General features: G+C 38.8%; 1 protein-coding gene across 4 annotated transcripts in view; it reads left to right on the forward strand.

Annotated features, from left to right (window-relative positions):
- Positions 1–24,825, forward strand: part of ralgapa1 (Ral GTPase activating protein catalytic subunit alpha 1) — a 218,052-nt gene that overhangs the window by 162,794 nt on the left and 30,433 nt on the right. For all 4 annotated transcript variants that reach the window (XM_059956726.1, XM_059956722.1, XM_059956707.1 and 1 more), the window contains exons 35-38: positions 839–962; positions 1,716–1,871; positions 6,150–6,308; positions 10,195–10,322. In XM_059956726.1, the coding sequence (XP_059812709.1) occupies positions 839–962; positions 1,716–1,871; positions 6,150–6,308; positions 10,195–10,322 (567 nt within the window). The remainder of the gene's footprint in view (positions 1–838; positions 963–1,715; positions 1,872–6,149; positions 6,309–10,194; positions 10,323–24,825) is intronic.

Here is a 24,825-nt window from a genome sequence, read left to right on the forward strand (position 1 = left end):
ACCTAGCACAGATATGAGGTTTGAAATTGGGACTTTACTAACTGCATGATTCAGCATTTCAGCTGAACTTTTGAGAACGATATTTATGTATTCTCAAGGAAGATGCTATAAAACTAACTAAAGTTAAAATAAGAAGCACAATCATAAGGGTTATAAAAGTCTTTACTTATTAATATTAATACTTATGGTAGGCATCCCTTATGATTGGGCATTTGTCAGAATCATCTTTGCCTCTTAAGTCACAGCACATTAGTGTGTAAGAAGTTATTCTCGGATATTTTGACGAAGAGAGTTTTGAACATGAAAGTAAGTGGCTAACATTAATGTATTTAACTGCTGTCTTCACTGGATTGTATCAGCCAGAAATTGATGTTTTCTCAGCATTTTTTTTTCCAAGAGCTTTTGTAGATGTATAGAGACTCACTTATGCCTCAGACTCGTAACAGGTGTTATTTTCTACTTCCACTTTGCTGTAGCCTCTTCTAGCATATTTTAATAATCTGGTAGACCAGATCTGAAGTGTCAGTAACACATACCAGTCTAGTTGATAGGATTGCAAGTTGGATTTTAGTATGAGAACTTTTCGCTGATGCTTAGAAAACTTTGCTGTTTTAAGTTAGCAAAGCCAACGGAAATTCTGTTTTGCATCACTTAGTTAAGTTTGACTTTTATTGAATAAATGTTCAGTGACAGTTATATTTGTTACTTGGAGAGTGGAATATTTAGTAAGACTAGGCATTCATAAGCATTGTAGCTGGTCCATTTTTATTAATTGAAATTAAAATAAACATCCTACGTAAATATTTCTGGTTTATGTTAACTATCTTTTTTCATGCAGTCGAGAAACGCACAAAATAGCGGTGTTTTATGTTGCTGAAGGACAGGAAGATAAGCACTCCATTCTGACAAATACTGGAGGAAGCCAATCCTATGAGGACTTTGTGGCAGGTCTTGGTTGGGAGGTAAAGCATCTTGAGCTGTTTAAATTCATAGTCAATACCTCCTCTAAATAAGATTGTACATACTAATCTTTCATATATTGAAGATGTTTTTAAATTATATAATGTTGTATGATAGCAAGTCTATAAATCTCTAAGTGCCTTTTGACAACAGTACATTTTTTTGTTATCTTGAGACATTTGCTATTACTTCATCAAAGCATTATTCTCTTCACTGAAAGCAAAAAGTTTCTGCTTCAAAATATCAATATTGGGTTTATTGATTTCTTCCTTGAATGTATGTTGGCCTTGCTTGATATCGTAAGCCTACATTGCCATGTCAGATATGTCCGAAATAATGTAATTGTAAATTACATCACCTCTTGCGGAGTATACCAATTTGGATTTTTCCATCCACTCAGCTGCATGGTATTCGGGAGTTGGGGGGGTGGTAGTTGGTGTCATATAAAGTGGTGCCAACTTGAAACCAAATAGATTTCAAGTGTTAGGTTATGACATTTTTCTAACTTATTTTTACTGTTTCTCTGCTAAAGAATGTTCCTATTTGCTGCCTATAAAATTCAAAATGGAACAAAATCTTCTAATTGGTCAGCATTACATATTTTATTAAGGATGTGATGTTTGATGTAAAAATATTTAAATATTGCTGAACATAATATATTCCTTTTCACACTGTCAACTAAGCTAATGGATAAAATGTATTTTCATAATATTTTTAATTATTCATCTTATTTGTGCTTTCATTTCATTTTCAAGGTAAACCTTACCAATCATTGTGGTTTCATGGGCGGATTACAAAAAAACAAGAGCACTGGACTATCGACTCCATATTTTGCTACCTCTACTGTAGAAGTAATGTTTCATGTATCTACAAGAATGCCTTCTGATACAGATGATTCTTTAACTAAAAAGGTACATTTGCAATAAAAATGTTTATTTTTCTCTGAGCTTCAGTTTTAGTTCACAGGCACCATAGTTTTTAATTGAATATCTTGTACATTGTCCAGTTTCATAATTGATATTTATTGGTGGTGCCTTGTTTCTGTTGTAATATATTTTTTAAATTGTAGGCTTGCAGCTGCTTTTTTGCTGTTGCTAGTCTTAGATTTCACAAAAATTTGTTTGCAAAAAAATAATTATTTTCATTATTACTTTTTGGGTATTAATATGCTACATCTGCAACATTAACATGGTCCTAAGTTCATTACTACTTGTTCCTACATTTCACCCTGAATATTTTAACATCTAATTTAGTTCCCATTCAAAAGAAAGTTCATTCCTGGATTTTGGAATGTTTGAAAATATTTAGAAATCAGTTACTTAGTTCATTGTACTATTATTTCTGTGTTTCTTCTATCAATATAAGAATCTAACCAAGAATAATGCTTTTGGGTGGCACCAATGAAGCTCTGTTTAGAATGCTGTGAACTTTTTTTTTTAATTTGAAATATTTAAAATTGTTAAACCTTCCAGCAGTACATCAGCACACTTACCATGAGTAACAGAACATCAAATTACAATTAGCCACACACAAATCTCTCCAAGGCGATATAGAATGTTGCTTGGATAGAACAGATACACAATCATTAATAACCATTTACGGCCATCACAGCCCATCCATCTTCTACCCAACCACCACCATTTGCCTCTTCTTGACCTGCCGTGCTTAAGGAAATTTGTACAAAACATTGCACTGTTTGACCATTCATTGAGAAAACTTGTATGCTGACATTCAGTAATCTAACACAATTTGATCTGTGGGGATGCATCTTCATTTCTTTTTTTGCTGGTTGGCAGCTGCAGATGAAAGGTTTTTGCTGGATATTTTTGATAGGCATGTTTACCAGATTCTGCTTAAATGTTCTATGTTTTATGTTTTGTGCTTTTTTTTTCAGTCTCACAGTAGAGAAATCTTTATGTAATATTCAGTCACAATTCAAACTTAAAATATTTGCTTGTTATTGCAACAACACACACAAAATGCTGGTGGAACGCAGCAGGCCAGGCAGCATCTATAGGGAGAAGCACTGTCGACATTTCGGGCCGAGACCCTTCATCAGGACTATCCGAAAGGAAAGGTAGTAAGAGATTTGAAAGTAGTGGGAGGAGGGGGAAATGCAAAATGATAGGAGAAGACTGGAGGGGGTGGGATGAAGCTAAGAGCTGGAAAGGTGATTGGCGAGAGTGATACAGAGCTGGAGAAGGGAAAGGATCATGGGACACGAGGCCTCAGGAGAAAGAAAGGACGCGACTCCCTTGTCCACTCGTCCCCCCCCCCCCCCCCATCCCTTCCCATTGATCTCCCTCCTGGCACTTATCCTTGTAAACGGAACAAGTGCTACACCTGCCCTTACACTTCCTCCCTCACCACCATTCAGGGCCCCAGACAGTCCTTCCAGGTGAGGCGACACTTCACCTGTGAGTCGGCTGGTGTGGTATAGTGCGTCCGGTGCTCCCGGTGTGGCCTTTTATATATTGGTGAGACCCAGCGCAGACTGGGAGACTGTTTCGCTGAACACCTACGCTCGGTCCGCCAGAAAAAGCAGGATCTCCCAATGGCCACACATTTTAATTCCACGTCCCATTCCCATTCTGATATGTCTATCCATGGCCTCTATTGTCAAAATAAATCCAAAATCAGGTTGGAGGAACAACACCTTATTTACCGGCTGGGTAGCCTCCAACCTGATGGCATGAACATCGACTTCCGTTAATGCCCCTCCTCCCATTCTTGCCCCATCCCTGATATATTTAGTTGTTTGCCTGTTCTCCATCTCCCTCTGGTGCAACCCCCCCCTCCTTTCTTTCTCCTGAGGCCCCCCATCCCATGATCCTTTCCCTTTTCCAGCTCTGTATCACTTTCGCCAATCACCTTCCCAGCTCTTAGCTTCATCCCACCCCCTTCGGTCTTCTCCTATCATTTTGCATTTCCCCCTCCCCCCACTACTTTCAAATCTCATACTATCTTTCCTTTCAGTTAGTCCTGACGAAGGGTCTCGGCCCGAAACGACGACAGCACTTCTCCCTATAGATGCTGCCTGGCCTGCTGTGTTCCACCAGCATTTTGTGTGTGTTGTTTGAATTTACAGCATCTGCAGACTTCCTCATGTTTGCTTGTTATTGCAGTGTGGTTCCGAGTGGAATGGAGAAAATAAACTCAGTTGACTTAACATTTATAGCTGCTTTTTGCAAGTCAGAAACAGGTTTATTATCACTGACTTGCACCATGTCATGACACGATTTTGCAGTTTTGGGGCAGCAGTGCAGTTCAGGACATAAATTGCTACAAGTTACAATAAAAAATAAACAGTGCAAAAGAGGAATAGCAAGATGGTGTTCATGTTTCTGAATGGTCCATGAACACAGAGGACAAGAAGCTGTTCCTCAAACATTGAGTGTAAGTCATCAGGCTCATGTACTACCTCTTTGATGGTAGTAATGTAAAGACGTGTCCATGTTGAGGGTCCTTAATAATGAATGTGACATTCTTGAGGCATCGCTGTTTGAAGATGTCCTCAATGACTGGGAGGCTTGTGCCCATTATGGAGTAAGCTGAGTCTACAACTCTGCAGCCTTTCTTTTGATCTTATGCATTGCAGCCTCCAAACCAGAGCAACACACACACGATGCTGGAGGAACAGCATGTCTGGCAGCACCTATGGAGAGAAATAAGCAGTCGGTATTTTGGGCCAAGACTCCTCATCCAGACTAGAAAGGATGAGTGAAAAAGCCAGAATGAGGAGGTGCAGTGGGAGGGGGGGGTGATAAATGAGTACAAGTTGGAAAGTGAAAGGTGAGGAGGAAGCGGTTTGAGTGAGGATGAAGTGAGAAGCTGAGGATTACCTGCTGTGGGACTTTTCATCACTGAGCGCCAATGAGGTATCAACCATCAGTACTCCTTTCTCCTATTTGAACCTCACTCTGTCTGAAAGGACTGCCCTCCACTCTCTCCACACCAGACCCACCCTCTCCATTAAAACCACAGACAACAGAAAGCTGTTACAGACTAGTGAACTGATCTCTACCTTGCTGAGGCTAGGCAGCAACTCTCAGACACCTCCTCGTAGATACCCCTTGAAAAAAACCCCACTGTGAAGCATCAGGCCATTATTTCTTACACAATCCACCAACCCATCAATTCTGGAGCTCTCCCATCCACTGTAGTTCCCTTACCCTGTACTGTACATTTCTACCTCTTACACAATATCCACAAAACTGACTGTCAGGAAGACCCATTGTTTCTGCCTACTCCTACCTGAATAAACATCTGTCTGCATACCTCAACTCTATTTTGCCCCCTATAGTTCAGTCCCTTCCCAAGTACATCTGTAACATTTCACATGTTCTCAATCTTTTAAATCACCTTCAGTTCCCTGGTCATTTTGAGGAGATTTGATAACTCATACAGTAAGTGACTTACTAAATCTCTCAAACTCCTAATGAAGTATAGCTGCTAGCGTGCCTCCTTCATGATTGGATCAATATGTTGGGTTCAGGAATAATCCTCTGACATGTTGATTGCCAGGTAATTGAAGCTGCTCACTCATTCCAACGTTGAAGACTGGGGTGTTTTCTCCCAACTTCCCCTCCCAGAAGTCCACAACCAATTCCTTGGTGTTGCTGACGTTAAGTGCAAGATTATTGTTATGGCGCCACTCAACCAGCCAATTGAGTGCTCCGGTACACCACCACCTTGCCATCTGAGATTCTGCTAACAACTGTGATGTTATCAGTGAATTTATAGATAAGATTTGAGCTGTGCCTAGCCATACAGTCATGAGTATAGAGGAAGTATAGGACTAGACTAAGCACATATCCTTAAAGGTGCACCTGTGTTGATTGTCAGCATGGATACATCTGTGGTGTTGTAAACCTTTTCAAGGGATGGTTGCTTGTGATACTTGCCTTCACTCCCTTTAACTGCACTGCACTGTAACTGAGAAAAGCCAGTACCCAACATATTGTTAGTTCTTGTATCAAAACACACAAAAAAGCTGTTAAAATCAATATAAAGAATGTTTTAAGAACATTTTCCATGCATTTTCATTTGTGACCAAGCATCATATTCATCCCCTTTTCTGATATAGTGCAGAAATAAAAAGGAATGCCCGTGTTAAGACAAAAGTATTGATATTTGTATATAATTATAAATAGTTTTCTTATCTTTGTTTCATGTTTTGTTTTGAGTAGTTAAGGCATCTAGGGAACGATGAAGTACATATAGTTTGGTCAGAACATACAAGAGACTACAGAAGAGGAATCATTCCAACAGAGTTTGGTGATGTCCTTATTGTTATATACCCAATGAAAAACTATATGTTCAGTATCCATGTAATGAAGAAACCTGAGGTAAGAAAGTCCACTATATATTAAATGCTTTCTTAGAACTGAATTAATAATACCGTGGCATATGCACACTATTTAACAATGCAGCTGGAATGCTTTCGGACTACTATTTTCCTCCATAGCATTGGTATTATGAATACAGAAGTACAGTATATTTTACGTGGATCTCAAAAAAAAAATTATCTGCAGGGAATTTACAAAAGGGAACTAAGAAAAATTTACAGCATTCCCAAAATTTCCAAGACCAAATTATGAATAATTTCAGTTCTCAAAGATTCAGCCTCCATTCCACAGCAGACAAACTTGCTTATCTCATTCAGAGTTTCTCAGACAGTTTGTTTCTTCTCTTTTTGTAAGCAACATTTTGTCATGACATGTGCGTGTTGATAGGTGTAGAATGACCAAGCAGAGGCCCCATCTTTCTTTCTCCATTCTCCCCCACCACCACCAATGATCTGAAAACAGATGCATGTATAAAAAGAGAATGTTTTGAAAGAACAGTAGGCATCATCTTACTGGATGGCAGCGAAGACATGAACAGTTTTGTGGCCTAATTCTCTTCCTTGTTCTTTAACATGGCCCTAAAAAAAAGGCTTAATTTAGTGTCCTCAGCATACTAGTCTCAAGAAACAAAAATGATGAATTTTCTGATTGTTACTAATTGGTTCATGTCTTTTTTGTAGTTTTAAAAGTTATGGACAAAATTATGGTTCCTCACCACTTTATTAAGGTTCTTTTGTCATGTTCAAAGCATCACTTATCAATGAGCCCACTGCAGTCACATTAGGTTTACTCATACTTACAAACAAGTAGAGCAGATTTATCTGAAAGCAGACTTTGATATTTGTCAGCATTGTGTACCATCATCAATAACATTTGAATTGCTGCTTAAAGTATGCAGCATAATGGTTGAGTTATTTTACAAGCAGCCATAGGTCTGGACCATTGATCCAAGAATGTGATTCAAATCCAACATGGTAACTGAAACTGGGAATTTTAAAAATACTCGCCTCTGTTGCAGATTTGCTCATACCCTTCAAAGAAGAAAATCAACCAATCTTACAGAGTATGACATATACGCTACTCAATTATTTTGATCAGGGATAGGGAATGCAGTAAGGGATAGACAATGAATGCCACCCAGTATTGCCATTTACAGTCTATCTACATCTTTTGAATGAAAATTCTCATTTATAAACGAATTTATCTACCTGATTGATTTGCTGTCTCAATACCAGGAAATTCAATTTTTTTGAAGCAGAGACCATGTAATAAGCTGTGTCATGGCAGAAGCACTCTGCTGATCTCCAGTCCAAACCTGCCTACAAGTCTTTTTGATCAGTTCAGACAGTACTATATTCTTCAATTCTTGTATGCCCATCAGTTTTTTATCCATTATGATAGTGCTTTCTTTTATACCAAGAAGCTGATAGATCTTGGGCAAGAATTATCTTGATGTTTCTCCTTGATGAAACATTTACTGTATTATGCTTGGGTGTAAAATGCAATCACCATACATATTATACTTCTTTTCAGCTCTACTTGTTTCTTTAACTGCAACACAATCTATGTCTCTGAAAACTCAATAAGAGGAGACATCGAGATGCTAATCACACTTTCTTTGACAATTCTTCAGTAATGGCCATGATGTCATTCTTGCATTGTCTATGCAGTTCTCAGTTTATTCTCTTTATTTCCTTGTGTTAGCTGTCAGGATCATTTACTTAATCACCTTGCACATTCTGTGTTTGTTTCTTCTGAAACTGGGACCATCTGCCCCTTCCCTCTCATCAAGTTGATTTTAAAAATCCCTGGTGATACCAGCACGCTTCCCAGCGAGATTATTAAGATCTGGTCCTGCTGATTGTCCAATTCTACCTTCTACAAAAATCTAAAACTGACACTTCTATCCAGTCTTTGCAGTTGTGGATTCTAATGCAAAATCCTATTTCTGTACCCACTGGAGTGTGACATAGTAATTTCAACATTATCATCGTTAAGGCCCTGTTTAATCAGTGCTCCAGTAACTCATCTTTACTTCTACCTATGTAATTGGTACTGATATCAATCACAATATCTGGCTGTTCAGCCTCATTATTCGGAGTGTGTTGCAGCCTTTTATTGACTTTCTTGGGTCCTGGTACCTGGAGGCAACTTGCCAAATTTGAGTTGCTTTTGTGATCACAAAACCATATTTTTATTCTTTAAATCCCCTGATTACTTAATTTCTCTTGTTGTTTCTACCATTAATACTGTATAGTACTGCTGTCAACTACTATACTGTAGATTTGATTTTGACTATACCCTTTGCAGGAATTAGCCCTTTCCTCACTTGGGTGAATACCAGTTGGAGAGCATGTTGCATTTACTTGAGTCATGAACAAGAGAAATTTAAAATCTGCAAATGCTGGAAATCCAAGTGACACTACAAAATGTGGCTGTACCCTTTTCCATAGATGCTGCCTGGCCTGTTGAGTTCCTTCACCATTTTGTGTGTGTTGGTTGCATTTAATTGATTTCTGTCAAGATGGCAGCAATCTCCATCAAAGTCTTAATTACCTTTTTAGATTCGTGGGGCCAGTACAGGGAGTTAGGCTACGGTTTAGGAACAGGAATGGGGGGGGTGGGGTTGGTTAGAGGCCAGGGGCAATACGGTCTGGTGGTCCCAGAGAAGGAGGTCTTTGTGAGTCTGTAAGTCAAAACCTGGAGTTCTAAGTCCCATGATTGAGAAATTCTGAGGCAATAACAGAGGTCGAAGAAGAACAAAGACAATGAATTCAGAAGAAGAAGCATGATGGTCAAAGCCAGGTTAGCATGTAGGAATCTGAGAGTCTGGGCCAGGGTCTGGAATCTTTGCTATTTAATTATAATATTGTCTTATTTATGGTAAAGATTGAAATAGAACATGGAAGAGTACAGCACAGGAAGAGGCCCTTCGGCCAAACAAGTAAATTAGTAATCAAACGGCCAGTTAACTAAACCCTTATACCTACACAATATCCATATCTCTCCATTTCTTCACATTCATGTGCCTATCTGAGCATCTCTTAGAAGTCCCTAATGTATCAGCCTCTACCACCAATCCAGGCAGCATAATCAAGATGCCCACTACTCTTTAAAAGAAAACTTGCCCCTCGCATCTCCTTTGAAATTATCCCCTCTCACCTTAAATGTATGACTTCTGGTATTAGATGAGGTACAACCCGAGGAAAAAGGTACTGTCTGACTAATATATCTAAACCTCTTATAATCTTGTAAACTTATCAAATCTCCCTCAGCCTCTACCACTCCAGTGAAAAGAACCCACATTTGTCTAACGTTTCATTTATAGCACATGCCCGCTAATCCAGGCAGCATCTTTTGCACCCTTTCTAGACCTTCCTTTAGTGAGATGACCAGAATTGTACGCAATGTTCCAGATGTGGCCTAACTAGAGTTTTAAAAAACTGCAAAATAATTTACTTACTTTGAACTCGATGCCTCGACTAATAAAGGCATGTGTGCTATATACCTTCTCAACTACCCTATCAACCAGAGTAGCCACTTTTCTGGGAGCTATGAACTTGGTCTCCCAATATCCATCTGCTCATCAACACTGTCTTATCCTTAACAGTGTACTGTCTCTTTACATTTGAATTTACATTTATACATGTTGGGGAATAAGGAAGAACATCTATTTCAGTAATTAACACTCCCTACCTATTCCCATTGAAGAGGCCAAGTGAAAGATCTGGATCTGAAATAAATGCAGTTTCATTTTTATTATTTATTTTGAATTATATTTCTTTCCATTTGAAAAAGTCATTTCAAGCCAGATATTTTGTGCAACTTTTGATAATACTGAGTAAGTCTTCTTCTAAAACTGGACAAAATGATGATCTTTCAACAGGTACCGTTTTTTGGCCCACTTTTTGATGGAGCAATTGTGGATGGAAAAGTCTTACCTTGTCTAGTACGAGCTACAGCAATCAATGCAAGTCGAGCACTGAAATCGCTAATTCCACTTTATCAAAATTTGTATCCTTTTTTTAAGGACATCTTACCTTAAGGTCGGCTTTTCATAGTTATGGAGATCCTGTTAAATAAGATGGACAGAATTATGCATATTTCTTCAGTTTTATGCATCTGCTGTGTCTCAAAAAGAGTATATACTCACCAAGCAAATCAGTTTACCAGGTCAAATGTAAAACTGCAATTTCATATATTTAGAACAGTGAAAACTATTCTGTTAGATCTATATTCAAACAAGAATAGATTAGGGTCCATCATATCTGATGATAGCAGTTTTGAAACCAGTGTGAGAGAGTTTTTAAATTGGGAAAGCGATAGCACTGGGGAAGTTCCACTTAAAGCAAAAGAACTCTTGACTTGAAAATCTGTAAAATGTGTTTTGAAAACATTAAACACTCAGCAGTTCAAGGAGAAAGAGAATCGGAATTAAAATTTCAGTTCAACTCAAGCAGCCTGACTTGCTGACGTTCCAGCTGTTTGATTACAACATTTCGTTGTCCTTTATTCAGAGAAGCTAGGGAAAATAAGTCAGTCTTTTTAAAAGTGCAGAAAATCTATTTCTGATTGTGGCCTTAGTATTACTTATGTTGTTTTACAGACCTTATTATGTTCATTGTTGCATCTGAATACCTCAGTCTGAACAGTAGATAATTATTTTGTAGTACAAAAATAAACAGTTGGAATAACTAGAAACTAAATCTAAAACAGATCTTCAGTTTCAGTGTGATGGGAAAGTTTTTCACTTTCATAGTTCAAAGTACATCTATTATCAAAGTTCGTATTTGTTACCATTTACTATCTTGAAATTCATTTTCATGCCAGCATTTACAGAAAAAAATAAATACAATAGAATTTATGAAAAACTATACATAAAAAAGGACTGACAAATAACCAATGTGCAAAAGACAACAAACTGCAAGCAAAAGTAATACTGAGAACATGTTTTAAGTGAGCCGTGGAATCAGTTTAGCGTAATGGTGAGTGAAGTTATCCATGCTGCTTCAGGAGTTTAATGGTTGTAGGGTAATAACAATCCTGAGCTTGTTGGTGTGGACGTTGGGCTTCTGTACTTCCTGCCTGTGGTAGTGAGAAGAGGACACGACATGAACAGTGGGCATTTTCGATGGATGCTGCTTTCTTGTGGTAGTGCTCCATGTAATTATACTCAATGGTGGGAGGGGCTTTATCTGTGATGGACATCACTTGCTGCAGCCTTTTTATTGATACCAAATGAGGAGCCACAAATAAACTCTTCCTTGGCTTTTAGTACCTTTTACTGAAAACTGATCTCAGCTTCAAATTGGTTGGATTTAGTTTATACAGACAGTAAAATTGATAATTAGGCTGTTTATAGAACTCAGCAGGTTATCTCTTATTGTTGATATGCTGGGAGGAAGATCAGAACTCCTCAGCAAAAACATAAACTACTAAAGCAATCAGTGGAGGCAGAAGGGTGGTTAATGTTTCCTATCAAGACACTTCATCAGGACTGCCAGCATAGAGGGATAGTTCCCATAATATAGGAGTGAGATGATTGAAGGAACCAGATGAGGTAGAGAGTGGGGGTGGTGTGATGGACTAGGAGGAGGAGGGATGCAGCAACAAAGGCTTGATGACCGGTGAAAACATAATACTTCCACTTATCACCTACCGATCTCTGTCCTACCCCGCACTCTCACTTCTATATACTGGCTATTTGCTATGGAAACTCTCAGTCCTGATGCAGCGTCTCAACCTGAAAGGTCAACCAACCCTTTTCCTTCACAGATGCTGCTGACCTGCTGAATTTTAAAAACAGTGTATTTTTTGCTCTACATTCCAACAATGGAGACTGTTATGTCTCCACCCTTCCTTAGATTTGTTTAGTTTTACTTGTATTTAAGAACTTTATCAAATAAGCTGAGAGTTTTGAGAGGAAAAATTGGTAATTATTTTGGGTACTATATCGTCTGAGAGCCATTAACAACTTTTGACTGAACACGAAATGAACAAAAAGTCATCATCAACACAGTAGGTTGAAGAGCACATGTCTGTGCTGCATGCATACTTGGAGAACTTACAGTCCCAAATATATTTCTTGCTAATTTAAGGAATATTTGAATTATTTCTAACGTTTGGAAAAAATACCTTTAGGACTAATGCTCCTCTTTGCAACTATACAAACATACTAGACCAGGGGTCAGCAACCTTTACCACTGAAAGAGCCACTTGGACCCGTTTCCCACAGAAAAGAAAACACTGGGAGCCGCAAAACCCGTTTGACATTTAAAATGAAATAACACTGCATACAACGTTTTGTTTTGCCTTTATGCTATGTATAAACAAATTATAATGTGTTGCATTTATGAAATTGATGAACTCCTGCAGAGAAAACGAAATTACATTTCTGCATGCAACAAAAACATTTTGAACTCTGAAAAAAAGACGTTGGGTTGAAGGTTACTTTTAAGTAAAATACTCAATGTCTATTTGAGTCCTTCTTGTATTTATGAAAAACGCCAAACTTAAATTTGCTGCCAGCAGCAAACCAAAAATAAAGTCAGCCAGCTGTCAACCTGAAAAATAAAAGGACTATTTCACTGAACAATGAAAACATATGAATATACGTAAAATAATAGGCAATTAAAATATTTATCATACTTGGTCAGGTTGACTCACACCTGACAATGCAGTCGTATTCAGTAGGGATGGATCGATGCTTAGGGGAGTGACCGGGAAGGATAATGTGTTTTTTTCCTCTCTGAACTCACAGAAGCGTTTCTCAAACGATGATTGCAGAATGTAAATACTCCGAATTTATCATGTCGTGACCTTGTTTGAACTCTCTCAAATTGGGGAAGTGAGACAATGTGCCTTTCTGTAAATCTCTGGCAAGCACTGTCAACTTGCGCTCGAATGCCAAAACATCCTCCAACATGTGCAGGGCTGTACGTCCTTACCCCTGAAGAGCTGTGTTCAGAGTGTTCAGGTGCGCTGTCATGTCTACCATGAAGTGTAGCTTTTCCAGCCACTCTGGCTGTTCCAGCTGAGGAAAGGTGAGCCCTTTGCTGCCCAGGAAAGTTTTCACTTCTTCCAGACACGCGACAAAGCGTTTCAGCACCTCCCCTCTGGACAGCCAGCGATAAAAACACGTTGTAGCGGTGTGCTACATGCAGTCAGTAAACTGCAGTCAAAGATAGCTTTATTCGAACTAAACAGCCTTGCTTTTAAGCCTCCCTCAACCCGCCCCCCATGGGCGCGGATGCTGCAAAAGACACGTACTCACAAACCCCGTAGGCTATCTCCCTTAGCCTGAACGCTGGCTAATTGTGAGCCGGTTCGGATGTGTCAGGAAATGGGTCGCAAAAACGTCTTATTTAGATTGTACAAGATCACCATAATCTTCAAATTTAGAATTACATTTCAAAAACTAACAAACTAACATAAAATACATTTTAATTAAATACTGACCAATTATTTCCCAAAGCAACAGGGAGCCACAGCACAGACGTAAAAGAGCCACATGTGGCTCCGGAGCCGCGGGTTGCCGACCCCCGTACTAGACCATAAGACAAAGGAGCAGAGTTAAGCCTTTCAGTCCTTTAAGTTTGTTCTGCCATTCAATCATGGCAGGTGTATGCTTCCTCTCAACCCTATTCTCATACTTTATCTTAGATTCTTTCAAACTAATACTTTGCTTAACTTCATTGTGAATCATGAATGGATTGTTTTTTCTGTAGCTTTTTTTTCCTCAAGTGAATATTTTTTAAATGTCAAAGCTGTGATAGAGAAAAATGGGTGAAAGTCACTTGATATCTAGGATTTATTTTTCCCTAGTGTGAAGGCAAGACTTTACAATTACTTGTTAAGTGCTTTAGTTTGATTAGAAATGGTTCAAAATTAATATGACATTTAGATTTCACATCATAATTTCTGTTTATCTGATAAAGCAAAGCAAATAGATAGGATTAATTGCATTGATTTGCTGGTCAGCTTCAAGAATAGTCATTGCACATTTTCAACAATATCTACACCTATTTACATGTAATTTACTTTGTCTTATTTACTGTGCGCGGTGATAATTTTATGCATGTGTGCTGGTATTTTTTAGTTGACTGATATCTCATTGGGCCAGTATAAAGCACAGCTGGAGAAGCTGGTGGGCAGCTTATGTATATAAATTTAATAATATGAATTAATTGTTGTATACTTTTACACTTTGCATTTCTGACATGCATTTGAAAGACAGAAATGTGAAATTCTTTGAACCAGCAAAAAATTAGTAGTATCTTTGAAGAAATTTCCCTAACACTGACAATTTAATGATTTGTTTTTTATCCTAGCTATGTTCAGCAGCGTTTCCTAGTGAAAATAATATTACTTTAACAGTGTAACTACTTGTGCAGTTGTGCTAGAAGCTAGCATTTTTACTTGAAACTAGGCCATTTTTATCTTTTGGTTCATATCATTGATTGACATATTTTGTGTGGCTAGATCTTCCTGACAGTTAGAATAATAGTAATCCAGTACAAATCATGTCTAGTTCTGATAGTTTTGAAGCTTCTGTTTTGGTCTCACTGCAGTAATAATTTGGTCATTTAAATGTTTTGATTGCTCTGCCCTGAGGAAAGCACTAATGAAGCTTGTTCTCCCATTTGAACTGTTTAATTGATTGGTCATGTGATTAGAGTTGTGTTGAATTACTGGATGAAGAAAAATACTGCTCAGAATTAGAACAAAATATATCTTGGGAAAGTATCTACAGTTACTGAATTTATTTGTGATATATTAAGGAAATTATATTTAATATTTAATACATGAATTGTTCTGAAATATAAATAATATGACACATTTGGAGGGCATCTGGGAATATTGTACCTCATAAGCATTCAGATGCTGATATTTAAATGAAAAATTTAGAAACTGCTAAAATCTCATGATAAACTTTATATTTTCTAAGTGAGAGCTGCAAAGAAAAACCTGGGGATTATAGACCAGTAAGCTTAACATCTGTGGTAGCCAAGTTACTGGAGAGGAATCTAAGGGATAAAGTGTACAATCATCTGAAAAAGCAGGTCGTTTAGGGAAGTCCATACAACATTGCCTGAGAGGTCATGAGCTTGATTTGGTTTTTGGTAAAGTAAACAAGAAGGTCAATGAGAGCAGGGTGGTAGATGTGGTCAATAAGGCATTTGAAAAGCTTTCACATGGTAGGTTGCTCTGGAAGATTAGAATGTATAGGATCCAAGGGGAGTTAGCTCATTGGTATGCAGTTGGCTTGATGCTGTGAAGCAGTGAATAACGGTGGAAAGGTGCTTCTCAGACTGGAGACTCACAATTAATGGTGTGCCTCGGGCTGGCGCTGGGTCATTATTGCTTGTCATCTATCTCAACAATTTGGATGAGAATGTTTGAATGATGACACTAAAAGACAATGAAGAGGATTATCAAAAATTATAGGGGGATCGTGAAGTGGGCTGAGAAATGACAAGTGGTTTTTTATTCAGAAAAGTGTAAATGTTGCATTTCATAGCCAGTAAAATACACTCCATGGCATGTAAACAAAATTATAATTGGTTTTTGAAGTTTATTTACATTGCATTGCATTATGCTTCAGAAATATAATCTCTCTAATTGTTAATCCACTGGAGAAGTTACATTCTTACAAAATACAATCACTGTTTCTATGATTGATAAAGGATCACTTAGTGTATATTATTTCTGAAAAAGAAATTTATGAAATAAATTATCCTGTGAAATCAGTTTTCTCTCTATCATCAGCAAAGTATTAGAATCTGTGAAGCAGAATTTCCCAATAACCTGCTCACTAGTCCCTAATTTAGGCTTTACTAGGACTACACAGCTTGAGACTTGATTTTGGACAGACTGCCCTTGACATCCAGACAATTTTTGGCTGTGTTTGACAACAATGAGCTCTAATAAAGTGAAGTCAGTGGGCATCAAGGGGGAAATTATCCAGTAGTTCAATTCAGAATGTAATTTCAAGTTAAATTTGAAGTACTTTTCCTAATGTTCAGTGGAGTGGAATAAACATCTCAAGTATCTACCATCAATTTCATGGAGGTCACCACTGACCAGAAACTCAAGTGGACCAGCCTCAAAAACCATAAGCAGGGAAAAGGCTATCCTCTGGAGAGAGACTTAAAACTAAACATAGTAAAACCTTTCCATCATGTGATGCATAAGTCAGAATTATGATGGAATGCTCTCCTGTGTCCATGTGGTTATGCTTCAATAGCTCGACACTTTCCAAGGCAAATCTGCCCATTTCATTGTCATCCCATCCACCACTGGCATGCTGCGGTTGCCGAATACAAAGTGCACTTCAGTTACTTATCAATAGTCTTGAGATTTCTCTCTCAAAAGAAGGACCTCCACGTTCTTTTGTCGTTGTTGAGTCTGAATCCTGGAACTCTATCATTAACAGAATTGTGACCATACTGACACCAGTGGCTGCTGTGATTCACCAACAATTCTTGACGAAGGTGAAGGATGAGTAATAAATGCTGGTTTGCCATTATCACTCAAGTCCTGAAAAATGAATTTTAAAATATTGTATGTACTGAAGGAATCCACTTATCCTCCGCTGCTCGCTTCTACCTTCTACTCAATAACCACAAACCTGACTTTCCGGGGAGGCCCATCGTGAACTTCCCCCCCCCCCCCCCCCCTTTTTGTACAGTCCCTTCACACCAACATCCAACTTGACCCTCCCCCATTCATTTTTACCATGAATGTCCAGTCCCTATATGCTTCTTTCTCAATAAAAGAACCAACCAGTTCTCCTCCACCATTAGCCTTCTCCATTTAGCAGAACTGGTCCTCACCTTCAACAATTTTTCATTTGGCTCCTCCCACTTTCTCCATACTGGAGGGGTAGCCATGGGCATCCACGTGTGCCTTAGCCAATGAAAAGACTACATTGAATAGTCCATATTCCATGCCTTTCTTCGTAATGCTTTCCAACTCTTCCTCCGCTACATGGACAACTGCAGTGGTGATATGTAATGCACCTATGCTGAACATATCAATTCCATCAACTTTCCTTCCAACTTCCACCCTGCCCTTAAATGTACTTGCTCCATTTCTGACACCTCCCTCCTCTTTCTCAATCTCTGTGCCTCCACCTCTGGAGACAAATTGTTGAACAACATCTGTTATAATCCTACCAATTCCATGGTTTCTGACTATACCTCTTCCCACCCTATCTCCTGTAAAAAAAAAAATACTATTCCCTTTTCTTGAATTTCTAGCATCTGCAGATTTCCTCGTGATTCCCTTTTCTCAGTTCCTTCTCCTCCTTCCACCATTGATGCTATTTCATCTGCACGTACTCCATTTCTAGAACATCCGCACTCACCCTACCTTACCGCTGCCGTAACAGTGGTAGAGTTCCTCTTGTCCTTGCCTACCATCCAATGAGCTTCCTCATCCAACACATCATTCTCCACAAGTTCTGCCATCCTACCACAAACATATCTTTACCAACCAACCCCTCCCACCCAGCTTTCACAGGGATTGCTTCCTCTGTGATTACCTCGTCCATTCTCCCTTCCCCGCTAATCTCCTTTCCAGCACTTTTACCTGCAAGCGTCTTAAGTGCTACACCTGCCCATTCACCACCATTCGGGGCCCCAAGCAGTTCCTCCAGGTGAGACAACATTTCACCTGCGCATCTGCTACGGCCACCTATTGTGTCCAGTGCTCCCAATGTGGTCTCCTCTACAATGGAGAGACACATCATAAATTGGGGATCACTTCGTTCAGTACCTCTGCTCCATCCACCAAAAGCGGAACTTTCCAGTAGCCAAACATCTTAATTCCAATTCCTATTCAAATATGTCAGTCCATGGCCTAAAGAGGCCTGGCTCAGGGTGGAGGAGCAACACCTTATATTCCATCTGGGTCGTCTGCAAACTCATGGCATGAATATTAATATCTCCTTCTGGTTTAAAAAAAAATTCCTTCCCCCCTCCCCTCATCTTCTGTTCCCCACTCTGGCCCTTTGCTTCTTCTCACCTGCCATCTTGATCCCCTACTCCTTCCCTTTCTCCTATGGCCCACTCTTCTATCAAATTGCTTCTTCTCCAGCCCTTTGCTTTTCCTACCCACCTGGGTAAGAAACTATCACTTTCTAGTTATCACTTTTCCATCCCTTTTCATTCTGCTATCGTTCTCCTTTTCCAGTCCTGAAGTGTCTCGGCCTGAAACATCAACTATTAATTTATTTACATAGATGCTGCCTGACCTGCTGTGTTCCTCCAGCATTTTGTGTCTGTGTTGTTGTGAAGGAATCAAATATTGTTCACTGAATCACTCAGTATTAGATCAGTGAAAGGTTCAATAAACATTTCTCTTCTCATCAGTTGATTCTTTCTTCACCACCCCCCATCATTCTACAGTGTTGAAAAGAAATGGTAACTGATTCAGCTACCATTTTCTTTCTTTAAATTTCTATCTTTGGTTTTAACATGCAGGCTATTAAATTTTAATAACTTTCAGTTGCCAAGCCACATTTGTTACCATCCATCTGTTCATACTGATTGTGAAAAGGCAATATTGTCAAACATGTTCCCAGACAAGTAGCTCAGTGCACAGCAGGTATGTGAAGTGGAATTTTCACATGGAAACCATGCCCCTGATTTCTTGTGATAAAGTATCAATGATGAAAGCTTTGGCATATGGTTTAATGTGATAGGAAACTTGGGTGATTGCCCTACTCGGCTTTAACTCATCTTAATTTATACAATGAAACCTAGCAGCTTAGCATTTTTTCACCGAACTCAAGTGAAATGACAGCAATGATCCACTTAGCTGTTTTTGAGTTGTTTTGTATGGGTAGCTTCTCAAACTGTCCAGCACCTTGATAAGATCTAGTGACCCACCTTTCCTGTTTGATCATTGGGATCCAGTTTCCATAGTAATTTGGTAAATTACAGTACATTTTAGTCAAATGATATCTAACTAGAACATTGTGGTTTTTGTTTCGTATTGCAGAGTCTTTGTATATTTAAAAAGCTTTATTTAAGAGCAAGGTTGAGCAATAATATTTTCAATTTTATGTTATGACTTGATGCGTTGGAAACCTTTTGTTTAACAGTTTATTTTCAGAGTTGCTTTCTAGCAATGTGGACATATTTAATTTTGTTGTCGTTTCTGATGTGCTTTTTTTTCTTTGAATACTAATACTTTAAATATTATCAAAATATTTGTTGATGCTCTTTTTATTGAAGTTCTCCTTTTTATATTTCCTAGACTGAAAAGAGTTGCTTAATTGTTACGAACTCTTTGCTAGCAAGCACACATGTTTTAGTGAAAGGGTATCTGGAACATCCCCAAAGCAACTTCAGAAGTGTGACAAATTGATTCTTTTCTTCCCAAAATAAAAGTTCATATTGAGGATTGGAGAGGAATGTAACTAGCTTTCAGTTTTCCTATCTAACTTGGAGAAGGCACTATTGTTCCCTTTGTATTGTCATCCTTGATTTTTTTTTAAATGGAACAATACTTCATGCCAAGTGAAACAGCTATGAAAAGTCTTGATAGAAACAGCCAATTTAAATACAGTTAAATTGCTTTGTAGTACTTTGACTAAAACAGCATTTTGGTTATCCTTTTTGTGTATGTGGTGTAAAGACCAAGGACTTCAAATGCAAGATCTCTATTTGTAATTCAGTGCTGAAACTGACTTTCATTTCAGCATGACGTTCCATACTAATATCTTGCAACTCCCTGCAGTTGTCAGCATGTTCAGATTTTAATTACCTTTGCAGCCAACTTTGCAAGATACCTTAAAGCACTTATAGGTGCATTGAATATTGTTACTGAATGAATGCTACAGTGATGGGAGGAAGTAGGGTGGCGATCCTCAGGGGTCAGAGTGATCTAAATGGGCTAGTGGAAAAATCATGCCTGTCTGGGATATTATCTTTGAGTTGGGACACTCTTTAGAGGCTATAGTTGGAAGGTGGTTGCCATAGAATTAAATCTCTGAATGTCTCCCCTGTAGAAAAGCCTGAAGTGCAGAAACAACCAATATCTGTTCCTCTGTACTAAATGAAAAGTAGGTACAGTCTCTTAAGTATAGAGCAACAAACAGAACATTGAAATGTGGCAAAGATCAACATCTTATAACAATCTTGAGACTATAAAAGAGAGAAATCATAATCATAAATTTTATGAACAAAGCAAATGAGAACCTGTATTTGAAGTCAGAATGTCAGAGATCTCAGTAAAGACAATCAATGCAGCTTCAACATTACACATTTTAAATAGCAGAGTTTCAGGGGGAGAAAAGCTAGCTAGTTGTAAGTAATTATCTTTCAGACAAGTGAAGTTGCTGCAGATGAATTTTGCATTTTCTTACTCTGATGTAATTTGGAGAGGACAGCAATAGCGGGGATAAGGAAATATATACAAAGGCAATTGTGGTAGTTCCAATTCCCTGTCCTCTCCAACATGCGGCATTTTTTTAAATCCAGGTACTTTTTTAGTTCACCATTTGAGGTTAATAATTGAAACTGTTCCCTCTGGCAGTACATTCCAGATTTTAGTTACTTGTTGCATTAATGCCACAATTTTGGTTGTTTGCCAGTCACCTTTAATTTATTTCTTCTAATTCTTGATCTTTCTACCAGAAGGAATAGATTTTCTCTCTACCAAGACTCTTGGTGGTTTTAAATACCTTCATACTTACCAGAATAAGAGTATTAAGCATACTGGTTTTGATCCCCATGATTGCTATGCAGAAGCTCTTTCATAGTGCTACCTATTATGTTGGTTTCTGTGTGGACTGCTGTAACTAGATCATCCTCTTCTCAAATTTGTGGATGCAGTATGGCTGTCAGCAGACTTAACTTTCAATGAAAGAGGTTGCAGTTTTAGACTTGATAACTTTGATAGCTCTAGAACTAGGCAGACCAACTTTATAATGTACTTCCACTGAATGGCAGGTGTCTGATGGTCAGGCCAAAAGCAAAAATCGCAAAAGCTGCCAGCCAAAGAAGGGCGAGAGATTTGTATTTCACGGAGTCACAAACAATCTTTTGCAGTGCATCTGTAATCTGCCCAAGGATAGGTTGCCACTTTGAGCACTATTTCCAAAGTTACAGTCTGTAGTTTAAGGCCAGAGTGGTCTTCTGTCTAATTCATGACATTGCACAAGATTGGCTCTATCTTGCTCTAGAAGGATTGTTTGGGATTGAAGAGCTAACAGCCTTGCATGGTGCCTTTCAAATTCCTGAGATGAAACCCAGCAGTCTGTGGAGGAAGTGACAAATCACAGGAATGCAGTAGAGGCCAGAAAAGCTGTCTTGATGCTGGCCTGACACTCAGGCTAAGGTTATGGCACTCTTGTAAGGGCCTGTGTTGAGGGAGATCCAGTAAGGTATGGGGCTTGACAGGGTGAATGAAGAGATGATTTTCTTTGTTTGGGATTATAATATCAAGGCGAGGGCTTGGCCCTGAATAGCATACCAAGTTCTCATAGCTGAATAGCCAGCTCCTGATCATGAACTAGAGTATAATGTTAGTAGCAGTTCATCTTATTTGTTAGTTTTGTATTTTTGTGTGATCCACTTACTCTACTTTCTAAGAAGCACAGTTTTCACTTTTATTTTTGTCCTTAAATTTTTACCATGAAGAGTATCATTTGGCATTTTGTCAGCTTTGTAATTATTTATAATATATAGTACATCTGGAAGTCTGCTTTCTCTTTCATTATTCAGTTAGCATAACACTATGACAGTGCCAGTGACACGGGTACGATTCGTTCACTGACTGTAAGGAGTTTGTACTTCACCCTGTATCCCCATGGGTTCACACCCAGTGCTCAGGTTTCCTCCCACATCCAAATATCTACAGATTAATAGATTTATTAGTCACATGGATGTAATTGCGCAGCTCGTGTTTCTTGGGCTGGAAGGGTCTGTTACTGTGCTGAATCTCTAAATAAAATAAAAATAAATAATTTCTCTTTTAGTTAGCTGACAATGATGGAATATAGATAGAGTGAATGTGGAGAAGATATTTCCAAAAGTCAAGGAGTCTAGGAGGAGAGGGCACAGCCTCAGTATAGAAGGATGTCTCTTTAGAACAGAGATGAGGAGGGATTTCTTTAGGCAGTCAGTGATGTATCTGTGGAATGTATTGCCACAGACAGGGGTAGAGGTCAAGTAATTGGGTATATTTAAAGCGGAAGTTGATAGATTCTTGATTTATAAGGGCATCAAAAGTTACAGGGAAAAGACTGGAGAATGGGGTTGAGGGGAAAAATAAATGAGCTATGATTGAATGGCAGACTGGACTCAATGGGCAAATTGGTCAAGTTCTGTTCCTGTGTTTCATGGTCTGTACAGTCTAGTAGTGCCATACCACCCCTCCCACCCTCCCCCCCCCCCGCAAAAATGTGCTGCTTTTACCTAATGCGGGCTTTCTTTTAATTTGTCCTATATTGATTATCTTCTGAGGTGAGAAGCCAGTAAACAGCATGCATGTGTAAATAAGCAGGCAGCAAAGTATTGTCAATGCTGACTGCATTAGGGCATGAGCATGGTTTGGTTTATTCAATAGACAATAGGTGCAGGAGTAGGCCAGTCGGCCCTTCGAGCCAGCACCACTATTCAATGTGATCATGGCTGATCATCCACAATCGGTACCCCATTCCTGCTGTCTCCCCATATCCCTTGACTCCGCTATCTTTAAGAGCTCTATCTAACTCTTTCTTGAAAGCATCCAGAGAATTGGCCTCCACTGCCTTCTGAGGCAGAGCATTCCATAGATTCACAACTCTCTGGGTGGAAAAAGTTTTTCCTGACTGTTCTAAATGGCCTACCCCTTATTCTTAAATTGAGGCCTCTGGTTCTGGACTCCCCCAGCGTCGGGGAACATGTTTCCTGCCTCTAGCGTCTCCAATCCCATAATAATCTTATATGTTTCAATCAGATCCCCTCTCATCCTTCTAAATTCCAGTATATACAACCCAGTCGCTCCAATCTTTCAGCATATGATAGTCCTGCCATCCCAGGAATTAACCTCGTGAACCTACGCTGCACTCCCTGAATAGCAAGAATGTCCTTCCTCAAATTTGGAGACCAAAACTGAACACAATACTCGAGGTGTGGTCTCACCAGGGCCCTGTACAACTGCAGAAGGACCTCTTTGCTCCTATACTCAACTCCCCTTGTTATGAAGGCCAACATGCCATTAGCTTTCTTCACTGCCTGCTGTACCTGCATGCTTGCTTTCGGTGACTGATGTACAAGAACACCTAGATCTCGTTGTATTTCCCCTTTTCCTAACTTGACACCATTCAGATAGTAATGGTTTTCATTGCCATCCCAGTTTCTGTTCAGAGGCTGCTCAGTTCAGTCTTCTGACATAAATTGTTAAGTTGTATTTAGCATTTTAAACAAAAAGTGTAAACTTTAATTTGACCTAGGTGAATTGTGAGTTTGTCTTTATTTTTATATGGTTGGAAGGATTTTGTGTTAGAAACAGTTTAAAGATACAGAAGTCGTTATTCGTCTTTTGCACTTTAATTTTATATCTTGCTATTGCAAAACAATGGATTTCATGACATACATTATGTTAGTGATAATAAACCTGATTTTGTTTCTAAATCTATTTGCCTTTGTACTTTACAACCTGTCTTGAAAGTGGTCAAAGTAGTTCAAACTTTATTTACTGAAAAATAAGATTTACAGTATGTTATACTGAAATATTTGCTTCAGGATCAGAAGGAAGGCATCAGGAATAAGTTGTGAATATCTACCTCTTTTTGTCTACATTTTATATATCATGTAAAATTTACTTGAGCAGTGCTGTATGCAAGCATTCAAATTAAGAACAGGTATAGGCCGGGTAGACCCTGTAAATTCTCCATCATTTAATGGCTGATCTGATTGTGACCTCAGTCCACATTCCTGACTACCCTGGAACTTATTGTCATATTATCCTTTAAATTTAGTGGACAGAAAATTACTACAGATTTTTGTTATGTACTTGTGCCATATGTCTCTATGAAAGGAGGTATAAGGTGCTCCTTCCCTCTGCTCACCAACAGGTCACCTTTAGGCAAGTTGGAGCAGGTCATATGAAGCCATGAGAGCAGGTGGTGGATGGTCATATCGGCAGCTGGTGCATATCTCAAGTCCCGGTAACACGACCACTGACACCAGGCTGGCAATCTTTGAAGAGCATTAGTCATGTCTGGGGTCACCAGTCTTGTAAGGACACTGCCCAGAAGAAGGGAATGGCAAAACATTCGTGTAGAAAAGTTTGCCAAGAACAACCATGGTAATGGAAAGACCATGGTCAGCTATGTCATACAACATGGCTCATAACAACTGGATGAACTTGTGTAAAATAAATAAATATTCAAATAGTGCCATAGCTGACAGCTCACTACTTAAGAGTTGCTGCATCACTTGAAAACATGCATTTTTATTATTAGTTGATCTCCAGTGATGTGGATTGTGTGGACTTTGAAGTGTGAATATGCTATTTTGTT

This window comes from Hypanus sabinus, chromosome 2, assembly GCF_030144855.1.
Source record: "Hypanus sabinus isolate sHypSab1 chromosome 2, sHypSab1.hap1, whole genome shotgun sequence".
Lineage (NCBI taxonomy): Eukaryota > Metazoa > Chordata > Chondrichthyes > Myliobatiformes > Dasyatidae > Hypanus > Hypanus sabinus.